Here is a 21210-nt window from a genome sequence, read left to right on the forward strand (position 1 = left end):
AGAATAACAGCTTGGTTATATAAAAGACCAATAGTGTGTTTGTGTTTGATTCTTCTCCAGCAATACAACCTTCAGCCCAGTTCTCACCAATCACCCAACCCTCCAGCCTTCCCTCATCTCCACCCTCTCTTTCTAAACCCCAACCTACGTTACAGCCAGCCACCACATCTCAAACAACAACATCTGCTCCAGTTCCTACTCTCCAAACTCAGTTTTCTTCAGCACAGGCCCTGCTGCAACCACAATCCCAAATCCAACCCCAAACTCAGTCACAGCCACAAAGCCAGTCCCAAGCCCAACTACATCAAACCCAGCCACAAGCCAAAACCCAACCACAACTTCAAAGCCAGCTACAGCAACAACCGCAAATCCAGACTCAACCCCAACTTCAAGCCCAGTTGCAGTACCAAGTTCCATCACAACCCCAATCACAGCTCCAAATCCAGTCTCAACAGCAACTCCAACCACAACCTCCACAGCAAGCAAAGCTCCAACCCCTGCAGCAGCTTCAACCTCAGCAGCTGACTCAAGCACAGCCACAATTTCAGCCCCAACAGCAACTCCAATCCCAACTCCAACAGCAGCCCCAACCCCAGGTACAACTTCAGCCTCAACAGCAGCCCCATCCCCAGGCACAACTTCAGCCTCAGCAGCAGCTCCTGCCTCAGCAGCAGCTCCAACCCCAGGTACAACTTCAGCCTCAACAGCAGCCTCAACAGCAGGCACAGCTTCAGCCTCAACAGCAGGCACAGCTTCAGCCTCAACAGCAGGCACAGCTTCAGCCTCAACAGCAGGCACAGCTTCAGCCTCAACAGCAGGCACAGCTTCAGCCTCAACAGCAGGCACAACTTCAGCCTCAACAGCAGCCCCAACCCCAGGCACAGCTTCAGCCTCAACAGCAGCCCCAACCCCAGGCACTACATCTTCAAAAGCAAACCCAACCCCAGCTGCTACTGCAGTCTCAACAGCAACTCCAATCCCTACAGCAACTCCAGCCTCAACAGCAGTCCCAGCTCCATCTTCAGCCTCAACAGCAGTCCCAGCTCCATCTTCAGCCTCAACAGCAGTCCCAGCTCCATCTTCAGCCTCAACAGCAGCTCCAGCCACAGCCACCGCTTCAGTCCCAACAGCAGCTCCAGCCACCGCTTCAGTCCCAACAGCAGCTCCAGCCACCGCTTCAGTCCCAACAGCAGCTCCAGCCACCGCTTCAGTCCCAACAGCAGCTCCAGCCACCGCTTCAGTCCCAACAGCAGCTCCAGCCACCGCTTCAGTCCCAACAGCAGCTCCAGCCACCGCTTCAGTCCCAACAGCAGCTCCAGCCACCGCTTCAGTCCCAACAGCAGCTCCAGCCACCGCTTCAGTCCCAACAGCAGCTCCAGCCACCGCTTCAGTCCCAACAGCAGCTCCAGCCACCGCTTCAGTCCCAACAGCAGCTCCAGCCACAGTCCCAACAGCAGCTCCAGCCACAGCTTCAGTCCCAACCGAAACCCCAACTCCATCCTCAGCTGCAACATCAGATTCAACAGCCACAACTCCTGCCTCAACAGCCTTCTCGTGTCCAATCCCAGCCACAACTACAGCCCCAAACTCAATCTCATATGCCTGCTCAAACCCCAGTCCAGCCCACTTCCCCCTTACCTGTTTCTCCTGTAGCCCAAGTGACTTCCCCCCCAACACAGGTAGCCTCCATTGCTGTAGCCCCACAGGTAACCCAGACCACGGTAACTCAGGTTCGGCCTCAGATCCAGCTCCCTGCCCAGCTTCTTAATGTTCCAGGGATCCAGCAGCAAGTTCTGTCCCACATCCAGAACCAAGTGGCACAGCTCCAGGCCCAGGCCCAGCACGGTACACTTCCCCAGCAGATCAAACTGCAGCTGCCTATCCAGATCCAGCAGCAGGGTGGAGGCCAAGTGCAGACGCATCAGATCCAGAATGTGGTGACTATTCAGACAGCCAGCGTCCAGGAGCAACTCCAGCGCATCCAGCAGCTGCGAGATCAGCAGCAGCAGAAGAAGAAGCAGCAAGAGGCTAAGAGGGAGCAGGCTCAACAGGCTGCCAGTCAGAGTGAGCTGCTGCAGAAGCAGGTACAGAATTTGTAGATGCTCTTAACCACAATGACTAAAAAAAAAATCTGCAACCTGAAAAACTGGAAGATTTAAAAAGTTCTTTGATGATAAAGTGTAAATGAATGTAGGGCAGAGAAACATTTTATGGTGCCTTAAAATGTAAGGTATTTTGCAAGGACATTTTATGCTAAGTTAGAAGACTATTGCCGATGATTTCACTTTAGTTTCTGGTGCTGTTTAGGTGGTCATGAAACAGAATGCAGTCATAGAGCACTTAAAGCAGAAGAAAGCCATGACGCCTGCAGAGAGAGAGGAGAATCAGAGGTAAAAATATACTACACTTGCATCCATATTCTGATCCAACCCTTTTGATCTGTTATGTACCTTCCCCATGTCGGGTGCATGTTTTCTGTGCAGGATGATTGTGTGTAACCAGGTGATGAAGTTCATACTGGATAAGATCGACAAAGATGAAAAGCAGGCAGCCAAAAAGCGGAAGCGGGAGGAGTCGGTGGAGCAGAAACGCAGCAAACAGAATGCCAGCAAGCTTTCGGCTCTGCTCTTTAAACACAAAGAGCAACTGAAAGCTGAGATCCTGAAGAAGAGAGCGCTGCTAGATAAGGAGTTACAGGTGGAGGTGCAGGTAAGAGCATTACAATTTTCCTAACATTAGTTAAGCGTCTGTATGCACAGTTCATGTAAACGGGGTATAATGTTATTAGAAAAGTGAAATGTGGTACAAAAATGAGGTAATTATCCTTAGTTAACTGATGGAGTAGAAAGTGAACAGTTGGAAGCTATTTAATCAGTCAGTGCTCCAGTATTTAGGACTTTTTTTCTTTTCTGCTCTTTTCCTGTTTCCCCATTGCTCATAGGAGGAGCTGAGGAAAGATCTGAGCAAGCTGAGGAGAGAGAAGGAGAAAGCCCAGGTGGCAGCATCTCAAGCAGCTGCCACAGCCATTAGTGTTCAGGCAGCCTCACTCTCCACACATTTCTCCACGGTCACTTCGCCACCCTCCAGTCATAAACGCAAACGAGACGAGGAACGCGATGCAGCCTTGTCTAAGAGCAAGAAGAAGAAGATGATCTCCACCTCATCGAAGGACAGCAAGAGAGACACAAAACTGTACTGTGTATGCAAAACACCCTACGACGAATCCAAGTAAGGATTTATAAAACCTCTCAATTTGTCAAATTTGAAGTTGTTCTAAAATTGATCAGCTTTGGCTGGCATGAGGTGATGTATTCTTGAAAATGGAAATTGTAGTAATAATTAATTAAAGCAAGTAGAACCTGGTTATAAATTAGGCAATTATGCTAAGTGTACCTAAAAAAAAAAAAAAAAAAAAAAAAAATTGTATTTTCCAAATTTTTTCAGTTATCATAAGTACAGTTAGGTCCATATATATTTGGACATGGTCAAGTGATAAATTTGGCTGTTTACCAAAACATATTAAAGTTACATTTAAATAATTAATGTCTTTAAAGTACAATCTCTCATCTTTAATTTAAATGTATTCACATCCACATTGGAGGAAGGGTTTAGGATTTACAGCTCTTTAATATGTAGCCCCCTCTACTTCAAGAGACCAAAAGTATTTGGACATTTGACTCAAAAGCTGTTTCATGGACAAGTGTGTGCTATTCCTTCATTATTTCTTCATCAGTTAAGCAGGTAAAAGGTCTGGAGTTGATTCCATAGTTGACTTCACGAGAGCAAATACAGAGGGTTCACCACAAGTTGCAAACCATTCATAAGCCTCAAGAATAGAAAGGCCAGATTAGACTTTGCCAAAAAACATCTGAAAAAGCCAGCCCAGTTCTGGAAAAGCATTCTTTGAAGAGATTATAGGATAAACCTGTACCAAAATGATGGGAAGAATAAAATATGAAGAATGCTTGGAACGGCTCATGAACCGAAGAATACCACATCATCTGAAAAACACGGTGGAGGAAGTGTGATTGCATGGGCATGCATGACTTCCAATGGCACTGGGTCACTAGTGTTTATTGATGATATGACAGAAGATAGAAGCAATCAGATGAATTCTGACGTGTATAGGAATATATTATACTGCTCAGATTCAACCAAATTCAGTCAAGTTAATTGGATGGCGCTTCGTTTTACTGATGGACAATGACCCAAAACATACTGCGAAAGCAGCCCAGGCATTTTTTAAAGCAACGAAGTGGAATATTCTACAAGGGCCAAGTCAAGTCACCTAATCTCAACCCGATCGAGCTCGCATATCACTTGTTCAAGACAAAACTTAAAGCAGAAAGACCCGCGAACCTACAACAACTGTAGACAGTTGCAGTAAAGGCCTGGCAAAGCATCAGAAAGGAGGAAACCCAATGTTTGGTGATGTCCATGGGTTCCAGACTTCAAGCAGTCATTGCCTACAAAGGAATCTCGACAAAGTATTAAAAATGAACATGTTCTTTGATTATGTTCATCTGTCCAATTACATTTGAGCCCCTGAAATAAGGGAACTGTGTATAAAAATGGTTGCAATTCTTAAACGTTTCATATTTTTTGTTCAACCCCTTGAATTAAAGCTGAGAGTCTGCAGTTCAATTGCATCTCAGTTTCATTTCAAATCCATCGTGGTGGTGTCCAGAGGCAAAATAATGAAAATAGTGTTCCTGTCCAAATATTTGCGGACCTAACTGTATATGATTTAACAAAAACGTAATGGTTTTGTTATTTTCATTACAGGTTTTATATTGGCTGTGATCTCTGTTCAAACTGGTACCATGGTGAGTGTGTGGGCATTACAGAGAAGGAGGCCAAGAAGATGGATGATTACATCTGTATGGAATGTAAAAGAGCACAGGAAGGCAGCTCAGAGGAGCTCTACTGCATCTGCAGAACACCATACGATGAGTCCCAGTATGTGATTTTGAATTTTTTGTGTCCTTTGTCTATTTCTTTTATAATTTTATCATGGCTAATGATGAAGTAAATTGTCAAATAAATCAGCTTTCTTTGTTCAGTGTACTTTTTGTACATTTTGAATATTGGTTAAAGAAAAAAGATATATACAGCTCCAGCTGAAGATTGGACTTGGACTAGTTTTTTTTTTTGTTTGTTTTGCTTTTTTGGATTATTTTTTGAGGCTGATAGAAGCATCTGATTTTGTGTTTAGATTCTACATTGGCTGTGACCGCTGCCAGAACTGGTACCATGGACGCTGTGTGGGCATTCTGCAGAGTGAGGCGACTCACATTGACGAATATGTGTGCCCTCAGTGCCAGTCTACAGAGGAGGCCATGACCGTCCTGTCCCCGCTCACAGATAAGGATTATGAGGGTTTGAAGCGAATCCTCCGCTCCTTACAGGTGATTATGGCCAGTCGGAATAAATTAAGGCTAAGTTTTTATTTATTTATTTATTTTTATTTACATTATGTGCAGTGCCCTCCACTAATGCTGGAACCCTTGGTAAATATGAGCAAAGAAGGCTGTGAAAAATTGTCTTTGTTTAACCTTTTGATCTTTTGTTAAAAAATTCACAAATACTCTGCTCTCATGGATATCAAAAAATTGCAAACAAAACATGGGTATATTAAAAAAAAAAATAAAAAAAAATCTTTGTTAAATATGTGTCTCCAAAACTACAATCCGAAATTACCTACATCGCCACAAGTTGTTTGGAAGGGTTTTAAGAATAAAAGCCTCTACTCTCATCCAAAAACATACTCAAGAATCTTCTGTTTGCCAGACACTACTGGAACTTCAAATGGCATCGGGTTCTATGGTCAGATGAAACCAAAATAGAGCTTTTTGGCAATAAACACCAGAGGTGGTTTTGGCACACACAGAGAGGTAGCCATATGGAAAAGTACCTCATGCCCACGGTTAAATATGGTGGTGACTCTTTAATGTTTTGGGACTGTTTTTCTGCAAGAGGACCTGGACATTTTGTTAGGATACATGGCATCATGGACTCTTTCAAATATCAACAGATATTAAATGAAAACTTGACTGCCTCTGCCAGAAAGATTAAAGTGGGCCGTGGTTGGCTCTTCCATCAGGACAACGATCCAAAACATACATCAAAATCAACACACAAATGGTTTACTGACCACAAAATCAAGGTCCTGCCATGGCCCTCCCAGTCCCCTGCCTAGAAACCCATAGAAAACCTGTGGGGTGAAATGAAGAGGAGAGTCCACCAGCGTGGACCTCAAAATCTGAAGGATCTGGAGTATTGACTAAAAGGGTACCAAGCATTGTTGCACACCTATATTTAACAGTGTTTTTTTTTTTTTTGTATAAGCCTGTGTTTTGTTAGCAATTGTTTGATATCCATGAGAGCAGAATTTTTTTTTTCTTTTTTCTTTTTTTAAACAAAATATCAAAAGGTTAAACAATAAAGAATTTTTTACAGCCTTCTTTGCTCATATTTACCAAGGGTGCCAATATTAGTGGAGGGCAGTGTTAAGTACTGTGGTCGAAATGTTAAGTCACTGTGTAATCATCCTATCTGACCCTCAGACCCACAAAATGGCATGGCCGTTTCTGGAACCAGTGGACCCTAACGATGCTCCAGATTACTATGGGGTCATAAAGGAACCGATGGGTAAGAGCATTTCTGATTATTTTAATAATTTGTTTTAAACTTGAAATTTACCGAGTTTGTATCTTGTGGCAAACCCTGTGAGGTTACGCTGCTGCATTTTCTCTTTAAAGCCTCTGGCAACATGGTTTCAAATGTTTTTAAAAAAAAAAAAAAAAAGGAAATTAACACTACCAAAAACTGCTAGTGCTAGAAAAGCATGTACAGGAGCATCACTTCCAAAAGCATAGCACTGTAACGTGGGGTTTAATAAAATGTCTTAAAATGAGCTTTGCTGTCCTCACATTTAACTGCCAGTGAAGCTCGACGAGATTAATTTGTCATTCAGTTGTATTTTTCCCCAATTATAATGTCGTGAAACATAAAACAAGAATGGCATTGGCCGAAACTGTATTTTGGGCTTTTTGGTGTCTTCATCCATCCATAAGTATAATAAACAAATATTTTTCGGTGCTATATATATATATATATGTGTGTGTGTGTGTGTGTGTGTGTGTGTGTGTGTGTGTGTGTGTGTGTGTGTATGTATGTATGTATGTATGTGTGTGTGTGTGTGTGTGTGTGTGTGTGTGTGTGTATGCATGTACTTTTTTTTGTCAACTCCCTTCATTTAAATCTTTCAACGGTGTAATGGCGCATCATTTCAGGGCGAGCAGCACGGCAAAAAAAATAAATTAGACTCGACGCCGAAACTCCTGCTTCACTTCTGCAGCGTCTGGTGTAAAATTTTAGCAGTGCAGAGATTACAGACTGCAGTTTTGTCCTCATTCCACACAAGAGACATCATCTTTACACACAGAACGAATTCTATGTGTTTTCCCGCCCTCTTTTGATTGACAGTATGTAATCGGCCCTGATCATCGGATGTTTCTAAACTATCGGCCAATGGCCCATAGCGTGAAAAATTGCCTTTGTCGGCCGTTACAGATTATCGGCCAACACATCGGAGCACCTCTAGTGCTAGGTGCAGATCATGATTACAGAGTTGTGCAGCCATTCTCCCAGTTCTCATTTCCATTGACTACTTACTCACTAAAACAGTGTATTTAAAATGACTGAATTTTAACTAGCTGCTCTCATGTGCAAAGAAGCAAAGTGAGCAGGAAAGACATCAGTTCAGTTACTGTGGTTGGGGTAAAAGGGGAGCTGATATAAGCAGGTAGCTCATTCTAGTTTTATTATTGTACATGGACTAATGGTGCAAGTTACTTATCTGTACTGTGCTGTACGCACTGTACTTATCAACGATGTAAAATCTTATGTTTCTTGTTCTCGCCTGTAGATCTATCCACAATGGAACAGAGGGTACAGAAACGATTTTACAGCAAGCTAACGGAATTCGTAGCGGACATGACCAAAATTTTTGACAACTGCCGCTACTACAACCCCAGCGACTCACCTTTTTACCAGTGTGCCGAGTTTTTGGAATCGTTCTTTGTACAGAAGCTCAAAGCTTTCAAAGCAAGCAGGTGAGAATGGCTTCTGGGGGAACAGAAGTCAAACCCTTTTTATTTGTGCTTATATTTCTACTTAAGTTTTTCTTCTTCTCTCTCTCTTAGATCTCACGTGTGTGTGTGTGTGTGTGTGTGTGTGTGTGTGTGTGTGTGTGTGTGTGTGTGTGTTGGGTTTTGAGTGGTGATAAAGTCCCCATGAAATCAAAACTGGTGTTTTAAAGTCTCTCGGCACTGTAGACAAAAATAAGCCAATTTATTTATTAATTAAAGGGGGTCCTGGCTTCAAAAAAAAGGTTGAGAATCCCTGGTCTCAGATACTGAGCACTATACTCGTGGCCTCTAATATAGCTGGTATGATAAGCCGCTGTTGAGTCTGTTTATATTTGTTGGGAGGTGCAGTGTTTCCTCAAATGCTACACTCCCTCCCCAACTTCCTGTTTCAAAAGGAAATGCGCCAACATACAGAATTGAATCGCAGCTCTCGTACCAATTTAATGGGCACTTTAAAATCAGGCTTATTTCTCATATGTGATCTGAAACGTCATGTTAATTTGTGGGCTAACGTGAATCCATCTGCTTACATCGTGTGTCTATTAAAATTGTCCCATGTGCTTTTCCTCCATCTCAGTGTTGTGCATGTCATTCACGCCACTCATTCTTCTCTTGCAGATTGATGTCTTGAGTCTGACGTATAGCTGGAATCTATGCTGAAGGGGTGGAGTTTCTCTTTTTTATAGATACTTGGAACTTGCTCTTTTATGAGCAGCTGAAACTCCACACGATTTTTTTTAACGATTTAAGTTAATTCAGTAATGTTTTTTTCATCAAAAGGGAGGGAAACCTCCCATTAAAACCAAAAGTGTCCCGAGCATGGCTTCATTGACAATCACACAATGGCAGCCATGTTGTTAAACGATGAACACAAGAGATATGTCTTAAGTGCATACACAGTTATGTGGATTTATTTTAAACCCTCTTGTTAATAATGTTCACGTATTAGTAAGTATGATATTTTATTTGTATATGCCTAACAACAATGCCTTGTTTTCCTCCAATGTGTTTACTTTGGCACTGGTCAAATATTTTGTATATTTTATTGTAAGATGGATTTGGATTAGTCTCTTTATGCAGCCTTTTCTGGTTCATCCACTTGTCCTGGACTAATGTGTTTGTTTATCATGTGTTCTCAAAGGTGAACAAATCTTTGCTCATCATTCATCTGCAATATTTTGTCAGCCTAACAGTAATAAAAAAGTTTGTATTTAAGATGTGTCTTTTGGGCAGATTCTGGTTTTAAATCCTTTTGTGAAGGATTTTGTTATAAAAAAAATGGTGATACTGAATTGGAGAATTGAATATTTTGTGTAATGTTGCTATACAGACATAACCATGACATTTCATTTCGTTTTGACTTAAAAAAAAAAAAAAAAAAAAAAAAAAAATTTTTTTTTTTTTTTTTTTTTTTTTTTATAAACGGAATGGAAATGCAGAAAAGATTTGGTTCTAGAAATACTGCAAAATGACAGAAGGGCTTTCCTTGGAGATTTATGCCAACATGGCTGCCATGTCCCTCCCATATCATCACCCTCCGGGCATTCATATGTGTCCTTTAGCTATCTGTCTCATTTCATTTAGTTCGTCTCGTGTTTTTTTTTTTTTGGTTGTTTTTTTTTCCTCGTGTCATGTCCGCTGTTCAATAAAAAACATCAAACAGCTTCACTTCAGTTTGCTCTCTTTTGTATTCTGTAGGTCTCATAACAACAAACTACAGTCTTCAGCTTCGTAGAATACAACCACACGTGGTGCTAACGCACGTCTCTAAAGGATATGTTTGGGGGGAGGGGGGAACTCTGGACAGTCAATCCAAGGGAACCAAGCATCTTCTATGTCAGAGATGCCCTACACATTCTCCATTTTCTTTCTCACTCGACCCAAACTGACGGTTCTTGTCCAGTCGACCAGCAACGCACATGACTGCAGTGTTTAAAGCAGCGTCTCTTTGACATGCCCTGCTCTCTGACTGGAGTGAACAGGCAGTGGAGGGATTACATGAAGCATTTTGTAACATTTGTTACCTCAAAGCAATGACTTTTGGATGGAACGTCGTGTTTTTTTAAAATCATGTTTGCATAATCCAGGGTCCAGGTCTACATATACCTTTCATGACAATAGACAATGACATGTTTTCATGTGATGTGCAAGAATTAGGTGGAGCCTGGACACGACTAACTGTGTTTGAGAAGCAGTTGGTTTTGTGGTGGATTAGAGTTCAGGATGCCTGAAAAAGTAAACTTTATTCAGATGCAGGTTTTTAGCTGTTTCATGCCGAGTGACTGAAGCAGCTGAACACCACGATCAGTCTGGAGGCGTTCTGTTTGTATGTCTCTTCTTCCTTTTTCTTTCTTTTTTTGTAATACAGCTGAAGAAATATTGATGTATATGAATCGTAAATAAATGGAAAGGGTTCTCTTTCCCACACTGATGAACATGTCTCCATTTTTTGTGATTTTTTTTTTTTAATCTGAATTGTGTTGTACTTCTCATGACTCTCCTGAGTAGGACTTATGTATAGATAGATGTGTGTGTATGCATAGATAGATAAATTTTATAGATAGATAGATAGATACATACATACATACAGTATCTCACAAAAGTGAGTACACCCCTCACATTTTTGTAAATATTTTATTATATCTTTTCATGTGACAACACTGAAGAAATGACACTTTGCTACAATGTAAAGTAGTGAGTGTACAGCTTGTGTAACAGTGTAAATTTGCTGTCCCCTCAAAATAACCCAACACACAGCCATTAATGTCTAAACCGCTGGCAACAAAAGTGAGTACACCCCTTAGTGAAAATGTCCAAATTGGGCCTAAAGTGTCAATATTTTGTGTGGCCACCATTATTTTTCAGCACTGCCTTAACCCTCTTGGGCATGGAGTTCACCAGAGCTTCACAGGTTGCCACTGGAGTCCTCTTCTACTCCTCCATGACGACATCACGGAGCTGGTGAATGTTAGAGACCTTGTGCTCCTCCACCTTCCGTTTGAGGATGCCCCACAGATGCTCAATAGGGTTTAGGTCTGGAGACATGCTTGGCCAGTCCATCACCTTCACCCTCAGCTTCTTTAGCAAGACAGTGGTCGTCTTGGAGGTGTGTTTGGGGTCGTTATCATGCTGGAATACTGCATACTGATCATGCTCTGCGTCAGTATGTCACAGTACATGTTGGCATTCATGGTTCCCTCAGTGAACTGTAGCTCCCCAGTGCCGGCAGCACTCATGCAGCCCCAGACCATGAGACTCCCACCACCATGCTTGACTGTAGGCAAGACACACTTGTCTTTGTACTCCTCACCTGACTGACGCCACACACGCTTGACACCATCTGAACCAAATAAGTTTATCTTGGTCTCATCAGACCACAGGACTTGGTTCCAGTAATCCATGTCCTTAGTCTGCTTGTCTTCAGCAAACTGTTTGCGGGCTTTCTTGTGCATCATCTTTAGAAGAGGCTTCCTTCTGGGACGACAGCCATGCAGACCAATTTGATGCAGTGTGCGGCGTATGGTCTGAGCACTGACAGGCTGACCCCCCACCCCTTCAACCTCTGCAGCAATGCTGGCAGCACTCATACGTCTATTTCCCAAACACAACCTCTGGATATGACGCTGAGCATGTGCACTCAACTTCTTTGGTCGACCATGGCAAGGCCTGTTCTGAGTGGAACCTGTGCTGTTAAACCGCTGTATGGTTTTGGCCACCGTGCTGCAGCTCAGTGTCAGGGTCTTGGCAATCTTCTTATAGCCTAGGCCATCTTTATGTAGAGCAACAATTCTTTTTTTCAGATCCTCAGAGAGTTCTTTGACATGAGGTGCCATGTTGAACTTCCAGTGACCAGTATGAGGGAGTGTGAGAGCGATGATACCAAATTTAACACACCTGCTCCCCATTCACACCCGAGACCTTGTAACACTTGCAAGTCACATGTCACCGGGGAGGGAAAATGGCTAATTGGGCCCAATTTGGACATTTTCACTTAGGGGTGTACTCACTTTTGTTGCCAGCGGTTTAGACGTTAATGTGTGTTTGGTTATTTTGAGGGGACAGCAAATTTACACTGTTATACAAGCTGTACACTCACTACTTTACATTGTAGCAAAGTGTCATTTCTTCAGTGTTGGTACATGAAAAGATATAATCAAATATTTACAAAAATGTGAGGGGTGTACTCACTTTTGTGAGAAACTATATATATATATATATATATATATATATATATATATATATATATATATATATATATATAGATATAGATAGATAGATAGATAGATAGATGGATGGATGTGTGTCTATATATTATAGATAGATGGAGATATATAGATGTGTTTGTGTGTGTATGTGTATATATATAGATGTGTGTGTGTGTGTGTGTGTGTGTGTGTGTATATATATATATATATATATATATATATATATATATATATATATATATATATATATATATATATATATATATAAGATTTTAACAACTGTGACAAAAGCCTCTTAATAAGTTGCCAGATATTCTTATTGCCTTACAAATTATATCCATACACCATTAAACAGGCACAACTAGTATATAACCCATTAAAATGATTTAAGAAAGAGGTAAGATAATCTACCTAATAGTATGTTGGTAATTATAAACAAATCATCAAACATTCAATAATTATACTTATAGTTTATTTAGCTTTTGTAATAAAATGTTATACATTTTAAAACTGACAGGAGAATGTTTGCTAATTAGCTAGTATTGTTTGCCTTCCACACCGTTTTACGCTGAAACTTCGAATCGGACTCTTAGTCAGTGTTGATTAACACTGATTATATCTCTGATGGTAGTTCTGGCTATAAATGAAACCACAGGGTTTTTATTAATATCCTTGTTATAATATCTAATATCGTTTCTATAGTAACAACTCTTTCAACAGGACTTGTACATAATCTAACCCTAATGTAATTTTATTTAACAATTAAAACGGTGATGCTTTCTGTAAGAAAATGTTTCTTCAACATATATATATATTATTTAGATATAGCTCTCTGGAGTCCATCTAGAAATGTAGTGATCATCTTTTCCACCAACTCTTATTCAAGCCAAAGTCATATATAAATATACTGGAAAAGTGCTGCAAAATGTATTTAAATTCATTATAGAAATATTGTTCATACCCTGTTACATGGGTTTTTTTTTTTTATTCAACCTCCCCCCACACACACCTAAAGAGTAAAAATATACACTCACCATCCCCTTTAATAGGGACACCTGCACATTTACGCAGTTATCTAATCAGCTAATCATGTGGTAGCAGCACAATGTGTAAAATCATGCAGATACAGGTCAGGAGCTTCAGTTACTGTTCCCATCAGAAATGGCTGTAATTCCTTAACGGTTAATGCAATATTTTTGTTCAACTCCCTTGGATTAAAGTTGAAAGTCTACACTTCAATCACATCTTGATTGCTTCATTTCAAATCCATTGTGGTGGTGCACAGAGGCAAAATAACGAATGTTGTGTCACTGTACAAATACTTATGGACCGGACTGTTGTACGTAACTGATCTAAATTGAAATTGAGATTTTTCTGCCTCCGGTCCTGGGTTCAATCCTGAGCCCAGGTTACTGTCTGTGTGGAGTCTTGTATGTTCTCCCTTTGTTTTTGTGGATCTCATCTGGGTGTCCAACCATTATTAACTTATAAAGTGGATATAAAATGTCTATACACATCTGGTAAACTTTCAGGTTTTTGCAGTGTAAAAAAAAAATAAACCAAGATAGATCACGTCAGGTCATTGTCCACCTTTAATGCGATACATCATCCAACAAAATTCAAGTTAAAAAGCAAATAGAAATGTTTTGGGGAGAAAACTGACAATAACCTGATTGCATAAGTGTGCACAGCTGTTTATAATGGGGCATGCGACTGTGCTCATCTTCTTGGTTTTGGACAAATGTTAAAGCTAAGTTCTCTTATAAAGCCCCCAGTTATGGAACAGCCTTCCAGTTAGTGTTCGGGACTCAGGCACAGTCTCAGTGTTTAAGTCCAGGCTGAAAACATATTTGTTTACTCAAGCTTACCATGAATAGACTTTCTTTTACGCAAAGTACACAGTCTTATCCATCACAGGATAGTAAACATACCTAACAATCTCTCCTTCTTTCGAGCCACACATGATTTTATGGAGATGCCAGTGATCTTGACTCTTTCTGCTCTCCGGACCTGCCTGATCCATCCTGATGCCCTACCTCTGGATGTACCTCTCAACACCTGGAGGCTACATTCTGCCCACTGAGGATGACTCCAAGCAGTGCAGCCTGGAGATTGCTCAGGACGGTACCGCTTGAAGTACCATGAAATAGATTTGGACCTCAATTCCACATGGACATTCTCGCTGTGTTTGCTGGGACTGTGGTTGCTGCTATGCCCTTAGGACTGCAATTACCACATACAATTTTGCACTCAAATCTCCTTTGGTGAACAGTGTAGTAGTTCAATAAACAGACTTCATGTAAAAACCACAATGAACTTTCTTTTACTTTCACACTATCCGTTGTTAACCAGATGACGACGGGTTCCCCCGTCTTAACAAAGTAAGGGATGTGCATACTCATGAACCCAGGTTATTATAAGTCCCCCCCCCCCCCCCAATGTTTCTATTTGTTTTTCACTTGAATTTTGTTAACTGCTATATCACATTAAAGGTGGGACAACTATCTGACATTAAATCGATTTATTTTGGATTCATTTTTTATTTTGGATTCGTTTGTATATTTGGGTTAGGCGACACGTGTAGCAGGTTCATGTGACGTGATAAACATAACAGTTTATATTCAAAAGGCCAGTATTTACTCATATATTATAATCCAGTTGAATATTAATACTAATAAACAGCCTTTTATACTTTTTCAGTTTGTTTTACTCGGCATCCACTAATGTATTCGCATTACTAAATTACTAGAATGTATAATCCTCATTTCTAAGTCGCTTTGGATAAAAGCGTCAGCTAAATGAATAAATGTGAATGTATAACTTTTTCATAAAATTGTTTTACAGAATAAAATATTGTCTTTAACTGTTCACACTTGTTCACCACACAAAGTCTAGAAATCAAATATGCATGAGGGGAAAATGCCCACTGCAGTACATTTGAGCATGAACAGTCTTGGAAGTACAGTAAGTACTCTGGTTTAGATGTGTACTCTGGAACCTTATACTGTCATCATAAAATAGCGGATAAAAATAGGATAAACATGTGCAGAAATCAAATGAGTGACTAAACAATTATTAAATAAAAGCAACTGGAAGATCCTGCTTCTTTTTCAGCAGTCATACTCTAGCTACTTTAAAAAAAACAATTAGCCCCAAAATCCAATGTGCGTGTGTGGGAGTTTAACTGGAACGTGAATTCCCTTTAATGCCATTAGTCTTTTCAAAGTCAAACTCTCGCGATAATAAACGTGATTTGCGCTAACGCCACGCCCCTGTGAGGCCTGTGATTTTTCAAACCAGTCCAATCATGCGCTGCTTTTACTCAAACAGACCAATAGGAGCGTTCAGCCCGGCAATTTAAAGGTCTGTACTGCTGTTCTCTACTGCACATTTCCTCTGCAGGAAGACGGTAAGGAGTGGTCATGTTTCAAAGATACTTTACATATCTGCTTTTTAAACAATTGTACATATAGTTTAGTCTTGCTTTTTGAACATATAATTGAATGTTGTTTCTCTGTAAGTGACGCGCCGGAAGTTTTATAACCGGAGTATGTTTTTCTGTGCTAGCTTGAGCATGTTGTCTCTTTATTTCTAATTTTGTTCAATTTCATTCTTTTTTTTCAGTCTTATATCTTTACTCGGTTATCTCTGGTGATTAAAATTGAAGAAAATGTCTACTGCTAACGAGAACAGCGCCCGTTTGACTCAGTTCAAAAACAAAGGAAAAGATGTAGCTGTAAGTAGCTGAACTTGAATGTCTAGAGCTTCAGTTTGCAATGATGCAGTCGTGTGTGCTATTTAATGGAGGCTATTATTATTATTATTATTATTATTATTATTATTATTATTATTATTATTATTTGACCCGTAGGAGTTGAGGCGAAGGAGGATTGAAGTAAACGTTGAGCTCCGTAAAGCTAAGAAGGACGAGCAGATTTTGAAGAGGAGGAATGTGAGCACTCTGCCGGATGAAGCCACTTCACCTCTCCAGGAGAAAAGTCAGAACTGCCAGGTGAAGGGAAAATCTCCTCCTCTACTGCTTATTTATAGGGCTTTTATTAGCACGTTAAAGGTGTTTTAAATAAAAACGCACTTATTTATTAATTAGTTGATTTGATCATTTCTCCCATGATGCATTGCCCTGGTAAGGGTTTGTGTAATCGCCGTTGTAAAACTTTCTGTTGAATAAAGTGAAGTTAACCTGATTTCATTTTTTTGTTGTTTTCTTTCTTCTTTTTTTTTTTTTAAAAGCATATCATGCATATTCCTTTTTTTTAATAAAGTTTTTTTGTTTTTGTTTTTGTTTTTTTTTTAAATAGATAAATGGGACTTAAAAGATCATTTGTAACGATGAATTTCAGTTTCTCTCATTTTACGTGTCGTTTATAAAGGAGGTGTCCTGGTAGAAACAATCACAGAAATTGTAATGTTTTGCACTGCAAATACCATTACAAACAATCGGCTAACCATTAACATTACTGTTATTTGTCCGTAATCCTATCCACTAGACATAACATGCCACCAATAGATGGCGGAAGATCGCCAGTAGAGACCCACAGTGACCATTACAGTTTCTGTTAAAAACCAATACAGTTCTTTTTAAAACCATTATAAATTCTGTGAGGGTTTTTTTGGGGTAGGGGGTCCAGTGGGAATATAAAGCATAGTGCAGGGGTACTTTTTTTTTTTTTTTTTTTTTGGGGGGGGACACTATTTATTTAAAATTCATTTTACTGACCCAAGTATATTAACTCTGAAGTTTTCCCACTTTCCCAAAATGCTTTTTAATCAGTGTTAGTCAGAAGTAATGTAATCATACAGTACACCATGAGTAACTGTGACGCTGTAAAAACTAACAGCCATAGTGCTAGAGATGTCTATAATCTCATGTGTTTCTCATGACAGGCTCAGCATTGGACAGTGGAGGAGATTGTTAATGGGGTCAACAGCAACAATCTCGAAACTCAAGTGCAGGCAACCCAAGCTGCAAGGTGAGCTAGCTGGAAAAAGTGGTGTGTGTGTGGTTTGGTTTGTTTTTTTTTTTTTTTCTCTTTCTTATTCTATCTCTTTGGCTTCTTTTTAATCATATCTTCATTTTATACAACTTAGGAAGCTGCTGTCTAGGGAAAGACATCCACCTATTGATCGAATTATCAGTGCAGGCCTGATCCCCAAGTTTGTAGGCTTTTTGGGAATGTCTCAGTCTCCACCAATTCAGTTTGAAGCGGCCTGGGCCCTGACTAACATTGCGTCCGGGACGTCCGATCAAACTACAGCTGTGGTGGAAGGAGGAGCCATTCCAGCTTTCATTGGTCTGATCACATCCCCTCATTCTCATATTAGTGAACAGGCTGTCTGGGCTCTGGGGAATATTGCTGGTGAGTGAGGAATCACAGATATATATAATGCATCTCCAGACTGTACCCCCCCCCCCCCCCCCCAAATTAAGTCTCTTTTCTCTCTTTTTTTCCATTATGTTTTTTTTCTTTTTTAAAGGTGATGGCTCTGCGTATAGAGATAAGGTCATCAAGCATGGTGCTATCGCCCCACTTTTGAGTCTGCTTGCTGTACCTGACCTTTCTGTGTTTGGTGTAAGTTAAATAATAAATGAAAATCTTGCTGACCATTTGAAGTGTAGTAGATGGAACATTCAGTAGTGTTTGCAATTTTTAGGAGGCTTGGAGTACAGTTATAACTCTATACACTGCTGCATATTGTACTCTTCATTTTATGACACCATTTAGGCTGAGTAATTATTAAATGTGTTTCTTGAATGTGAAGCCCCCTAACTGTATTGAATATTCAGGTGGGGTGTTCTTATTTATTTATTTATTTTTAATCCCCCTTGTAGTTTCTGGTATTGGTGTTTTATAAGCTCTTGCATAGTATCCATTGAAACTGTAGTGATTGCTTCCATCCACTAGGTGGTGGTAAAACTTCAGTAATACCCATCTAACTTTTTTCCTTTTTCTTTTCTCATTTAACAGTCTGGTTACCTGAGGAATGTCACCTGGACCTTGTCTAACCTATGTCGCAACAAGAATCCTGCGCCGCCCCTCGAGGCTGTGAAGCAGATCCTGCCCACAATCGTCCGCCTGCTGCACCATAGTGATAAGGAGGTGCTGGCAGACACTTGCTGGGCTGTATCATACCTGACCGATGGTCTTAATGACAGGATTGAAGTGGTGATCCAGACTGGCCTGGTTCCCCGGCTGGTGCAGCTTCTTGGCTCAGGAGAGCTTTCTATTATGGTAAGTGAACCAGCAAAGAATATGCTGATATTAGGTATACAATATACAGTTAAAATATACAGGGGGTGGCTGTGGCTCAGGTGGTAGAGCGGGTTGTCCACTAATCGTAGGGTTGGCGGTTTGATTCCCTACATGACTCCACATGCCGACGTGTCCTTGGGCAAGACACTGAACCCCAAGTTGCTCCCGATGGCAAGCTAGCGCCTTGTATGGCAGCTCTGCTACCATGAGTGAATGAGACACAGTGTAAAGTGCTTTGGATAAAAGTGCTATATAAGTGCAGACCATTTACCATTTAAAAATGTATTATCTCAACCCTTGTAGTTTGGAGGGTTCTGATTGGCTATGGTCTGGTGTTAAAGCTTCTATAACTGAATAGCTTGGATAATGGTGTTTGCTATAGTTCAATGTATGATACAATGAGTGTTAATATTATGTTGGTGTTTCTGTAGGAATGTTTACAGGGACTAAGTTTAGACCTTGTATAATATTAAGACCTTAATATTAGTAAGGCTAATATTAAACTGGTATTTAAGTCTTATCTACTTCATGTCTGCCACCATCACACCATAATGTTGCTTTATTGTTTATATAATGACAGCCTCCTGATCTATTGTGTATCAAATTGATTACATTATACCTCATCTATTATGTGGACTACTGTAATGTATCCTTGACATCCCAATCACAACCTTACCAGAAGGCCTTACAAGGGTTAATCGCAGACTTCTCTATCCTCAGACTCCAGCCTTGCGCTCCATTGGTAACATTGTGACTGGCACAGATGAGCAGACCCAGACAGTGCTTGACGCTGGGGCCCTCCCCATATTTGGAAACCTCTTGCGGCACCCGAAGAACAACATTCAGAAGGAAACTGCCTGGACCCTGTCCAACATCACAGCCGGCAAGGACACCCAGATCCAGGAGGTCATCAATGCCGGCCTGGTCCCGTGCTTGGTGGATGTCCTCAGAAGGGTATGTTGAAGGCTGTGAGAGGTTGTGAGTATAAGTCGAGATATGTTGGCTGAATGTCAGTTACTCTGACTAAATAATTAAGTAGAAGTAGAATCACAATGCCAAGCACACATATAAACTCAAACTTTGAACGTGTGTGTAATGGAAGGGAGTTAATTTTCATTAAAATATTCATCTTTCCATGTGTAGGGAGATTACAAGACTCAGAAGGAGGCGGTTTGGGCTGTTACCAACTACACCAGTGGAGGCACCATAGAGCAAGTTGTCTATCTTGTTCAGGCCAATATCCTTGAGCCACTACTTGACTTACTGTCTGCCAAGGATGGCAAGACTATTCTGGTCATTTTGGATGCACTCAGTAACATCTTCCTGGTATGTCACCTGTGTGCAAAAGTTTGAGTGTAGCACATGTGAGGGTTTTTTCATATTATGGCTTAGGGTTGTTTTTTTTTGTTTGTTTTTTTTTCTTTTCCATTTCTTCCTCCTGATCTGTGTGCACACTAACTCCTCACTCTTTAACCTCTAGGCTGGGGAGAAGATTGGCGAGACCAATAAGCTGTGTCTGATGATTGAAGAATGTGGTGGTTTGGATAAAATTGAAGCCCTTCAGACACATGAGAATGAAATGGTGTACAAGGCCTCACTAAACATCATTGAGAAATACTTCTCTTCTGAGGTGGGTCGAGCCTCGGCGTGCCTTTTTGGTCCGTCCTTTAAATTTACATTAAATGAAAAGTCCACCCTGAAACCCACTGAATGTTTGTTTATATTGACGTTGTGGGGTTTTTTTATTTTTTGTTGTGGTAATTCCTGAGGAGGTGGGTGGGTTGTGTGCTGTGCTATATTAATGTTCTACTCAAATAATTTCAAATGTAAGGGATAATGGTCAGAATTTGCATTTGTCTCCTTTTTTTTAAAAAAAAAAAAAAAAAAAATTCTTACTCATGAGAGGTTAACTTAACTGGTGACACAATCAGGATTTAGTTGAACATGTGTTGGCTTTTTTTTTTTTTTTTTTTTTTTTTTCCTTTTTTTGGGGGGGGGGTGTTAAATTTTTTTTTAACATAATTATTTTAAACTGAATCATGTTTTTACTTTCGTGAACAAAGTTTCAACTAACAAAATAAATCTTGGACACAGAGGATCACATGTTAATTATGAAAATGAATATGCAAGTCATTCAGGATGGAATTCTCCTTTAATGGAGGCACAAATATTTTAGACATGCTAATCTTTTATTTTTATTTATTAATTCAACTTCTGACCATCCTAGTAATGATTGATTTTTCTTTTCCAGGAGGAAGAAGATGAATGTGTGGCCCCTGAAAGCACTGTTGATGGCTATGCATTCCAGATAAATGAAAACCAAGGCACTTTCAACTTCTAGATTTTTTTTTTTTTTTTTTTTCCTCCCCCCCCTCTCTTCTTCTTGCACTACTGTTCTGTGTGTATTCTGTCTTTTCCAGTCCAATCTATTCTATGAAACTGTACATATGGAACTGTCTTTTTTTTTTAATTTTTTTTATTAGTTTGTAAATAAAGGACATTAAACCATTTGGAGTTTGTGCTGAAATCTTGGGAATGGGGGGGGGGGGTTTACTCTGAATTCTTGGGATTGTGGGGAGT

At 40.3% G+C, this 21210-nt stretch overlaps 2 protein-coding genes across 6 annotated transcripts in view; both read left to right on the top strand.

Annotated features, from left to right (window-relative positions):
* The window catches only part of bptf (bromodomain PHD finger transcription factor), a 36088-nt gene extending 25500 nt beyond the window's left edge, over positions 1 to 10588 (top strand). For 3 of the 4 annotated variants that reach the window (XM_053610511.1, XM_053610537.1, XM_053610528.1), the window contains 9 exons: positions 61 to 2084; positions 2308 to 2390; positions 2484 to 2709; positions 2942 to 3228; positions 4786 to 4959; positions 5216 to 5408; positions 6567 to 6651; positions 7931 to 8117; positions 9852 to 10588. In XM_053610511.1, coding sequence (XP_053466486.1) covers positions 61 to 2084; positions 2308 to 2390; positions 2484 to 2709; positions 2942 to 3228; positions 4786 to 4959; positions 5216 to 5408; positions 6567 to 6651; positions 7931 to 8117; positions 9852 to 9888 — 3296 coding nt within the window. In that variant the 3' untranslated portion in view covers positions 9889 to 10588. Of the gene's footprint in view, positions 1 to 60; positions 2085 to 2307; positions 2391 to 2483; positions 2710 to 2941; positions 3229 to 4785; positions 4960 to 5215; positions 5409 to 6566; positions 6652 to 7930; positions 8118 to 8771 lie in introns of all 4 variants that reach the window. The other variant, XM_053610518.1, reaches the window with a different exon arrangement.
* A 4801-nt stretch (positions 10589 to 15389) lies between these two features.
* kpna2 (karyopherin alpha 2 (RAG cohort 1, importin alpha 1)) lies at positions 15390 to 21134 on the top strand. 2 transcript variants are annotated; one of them, XM_053610582.1, is made up of 10 exons: positions 15402 to 16094; positions 16230 to 16370; positions 17264 to 17349; positions 17468 to 17736; positions 17855 to 17949; positions 18346 to 18609; positions 19351 to 19584; positions 19774 to 19956; positions 20111 to 20260; positions 20882 to 21134. In XM_053610582.1, exons 1-10 carry the CDS (start codon positions 16029 to 16031, stop codon positions 20969 to 20971), a joined length of 1578 nt encoding a protein of 525 aa, XP_053466557.1. In that variant the 5' UTR covers positions 15402 to 16028; the 3' UTR covers positions 20972 to 21134. The 2 variants fall into 2 exon arrangements, with proteins under 2 accessions (XP_053466550.1, XP_053466557.1); XM_053610575.1 differs by lacking the exon at positions 20882 to 21134 and having other exon boundaries at positions 15390 to 16094; positions 20111 to 20588.
* Positions 21135 to 21210: the final 76 nt, after the last annotated feature.

Source organism: Ictalurus furcatus, chromosome 2 (genome assembly GCF_023375685.1).
Source record: "Ictalurus furcatus strain D&B chromosome 2, Billie_1.0, whole genome shotgun sequence".
In the NCBI taxonomy this organism is placed as follows: Eukaryota; Metazoa; Chordata; class Actinopteri; order Siluriformes; family Ictaluridae; genus Ictalurus; species Ictalurus furcatus.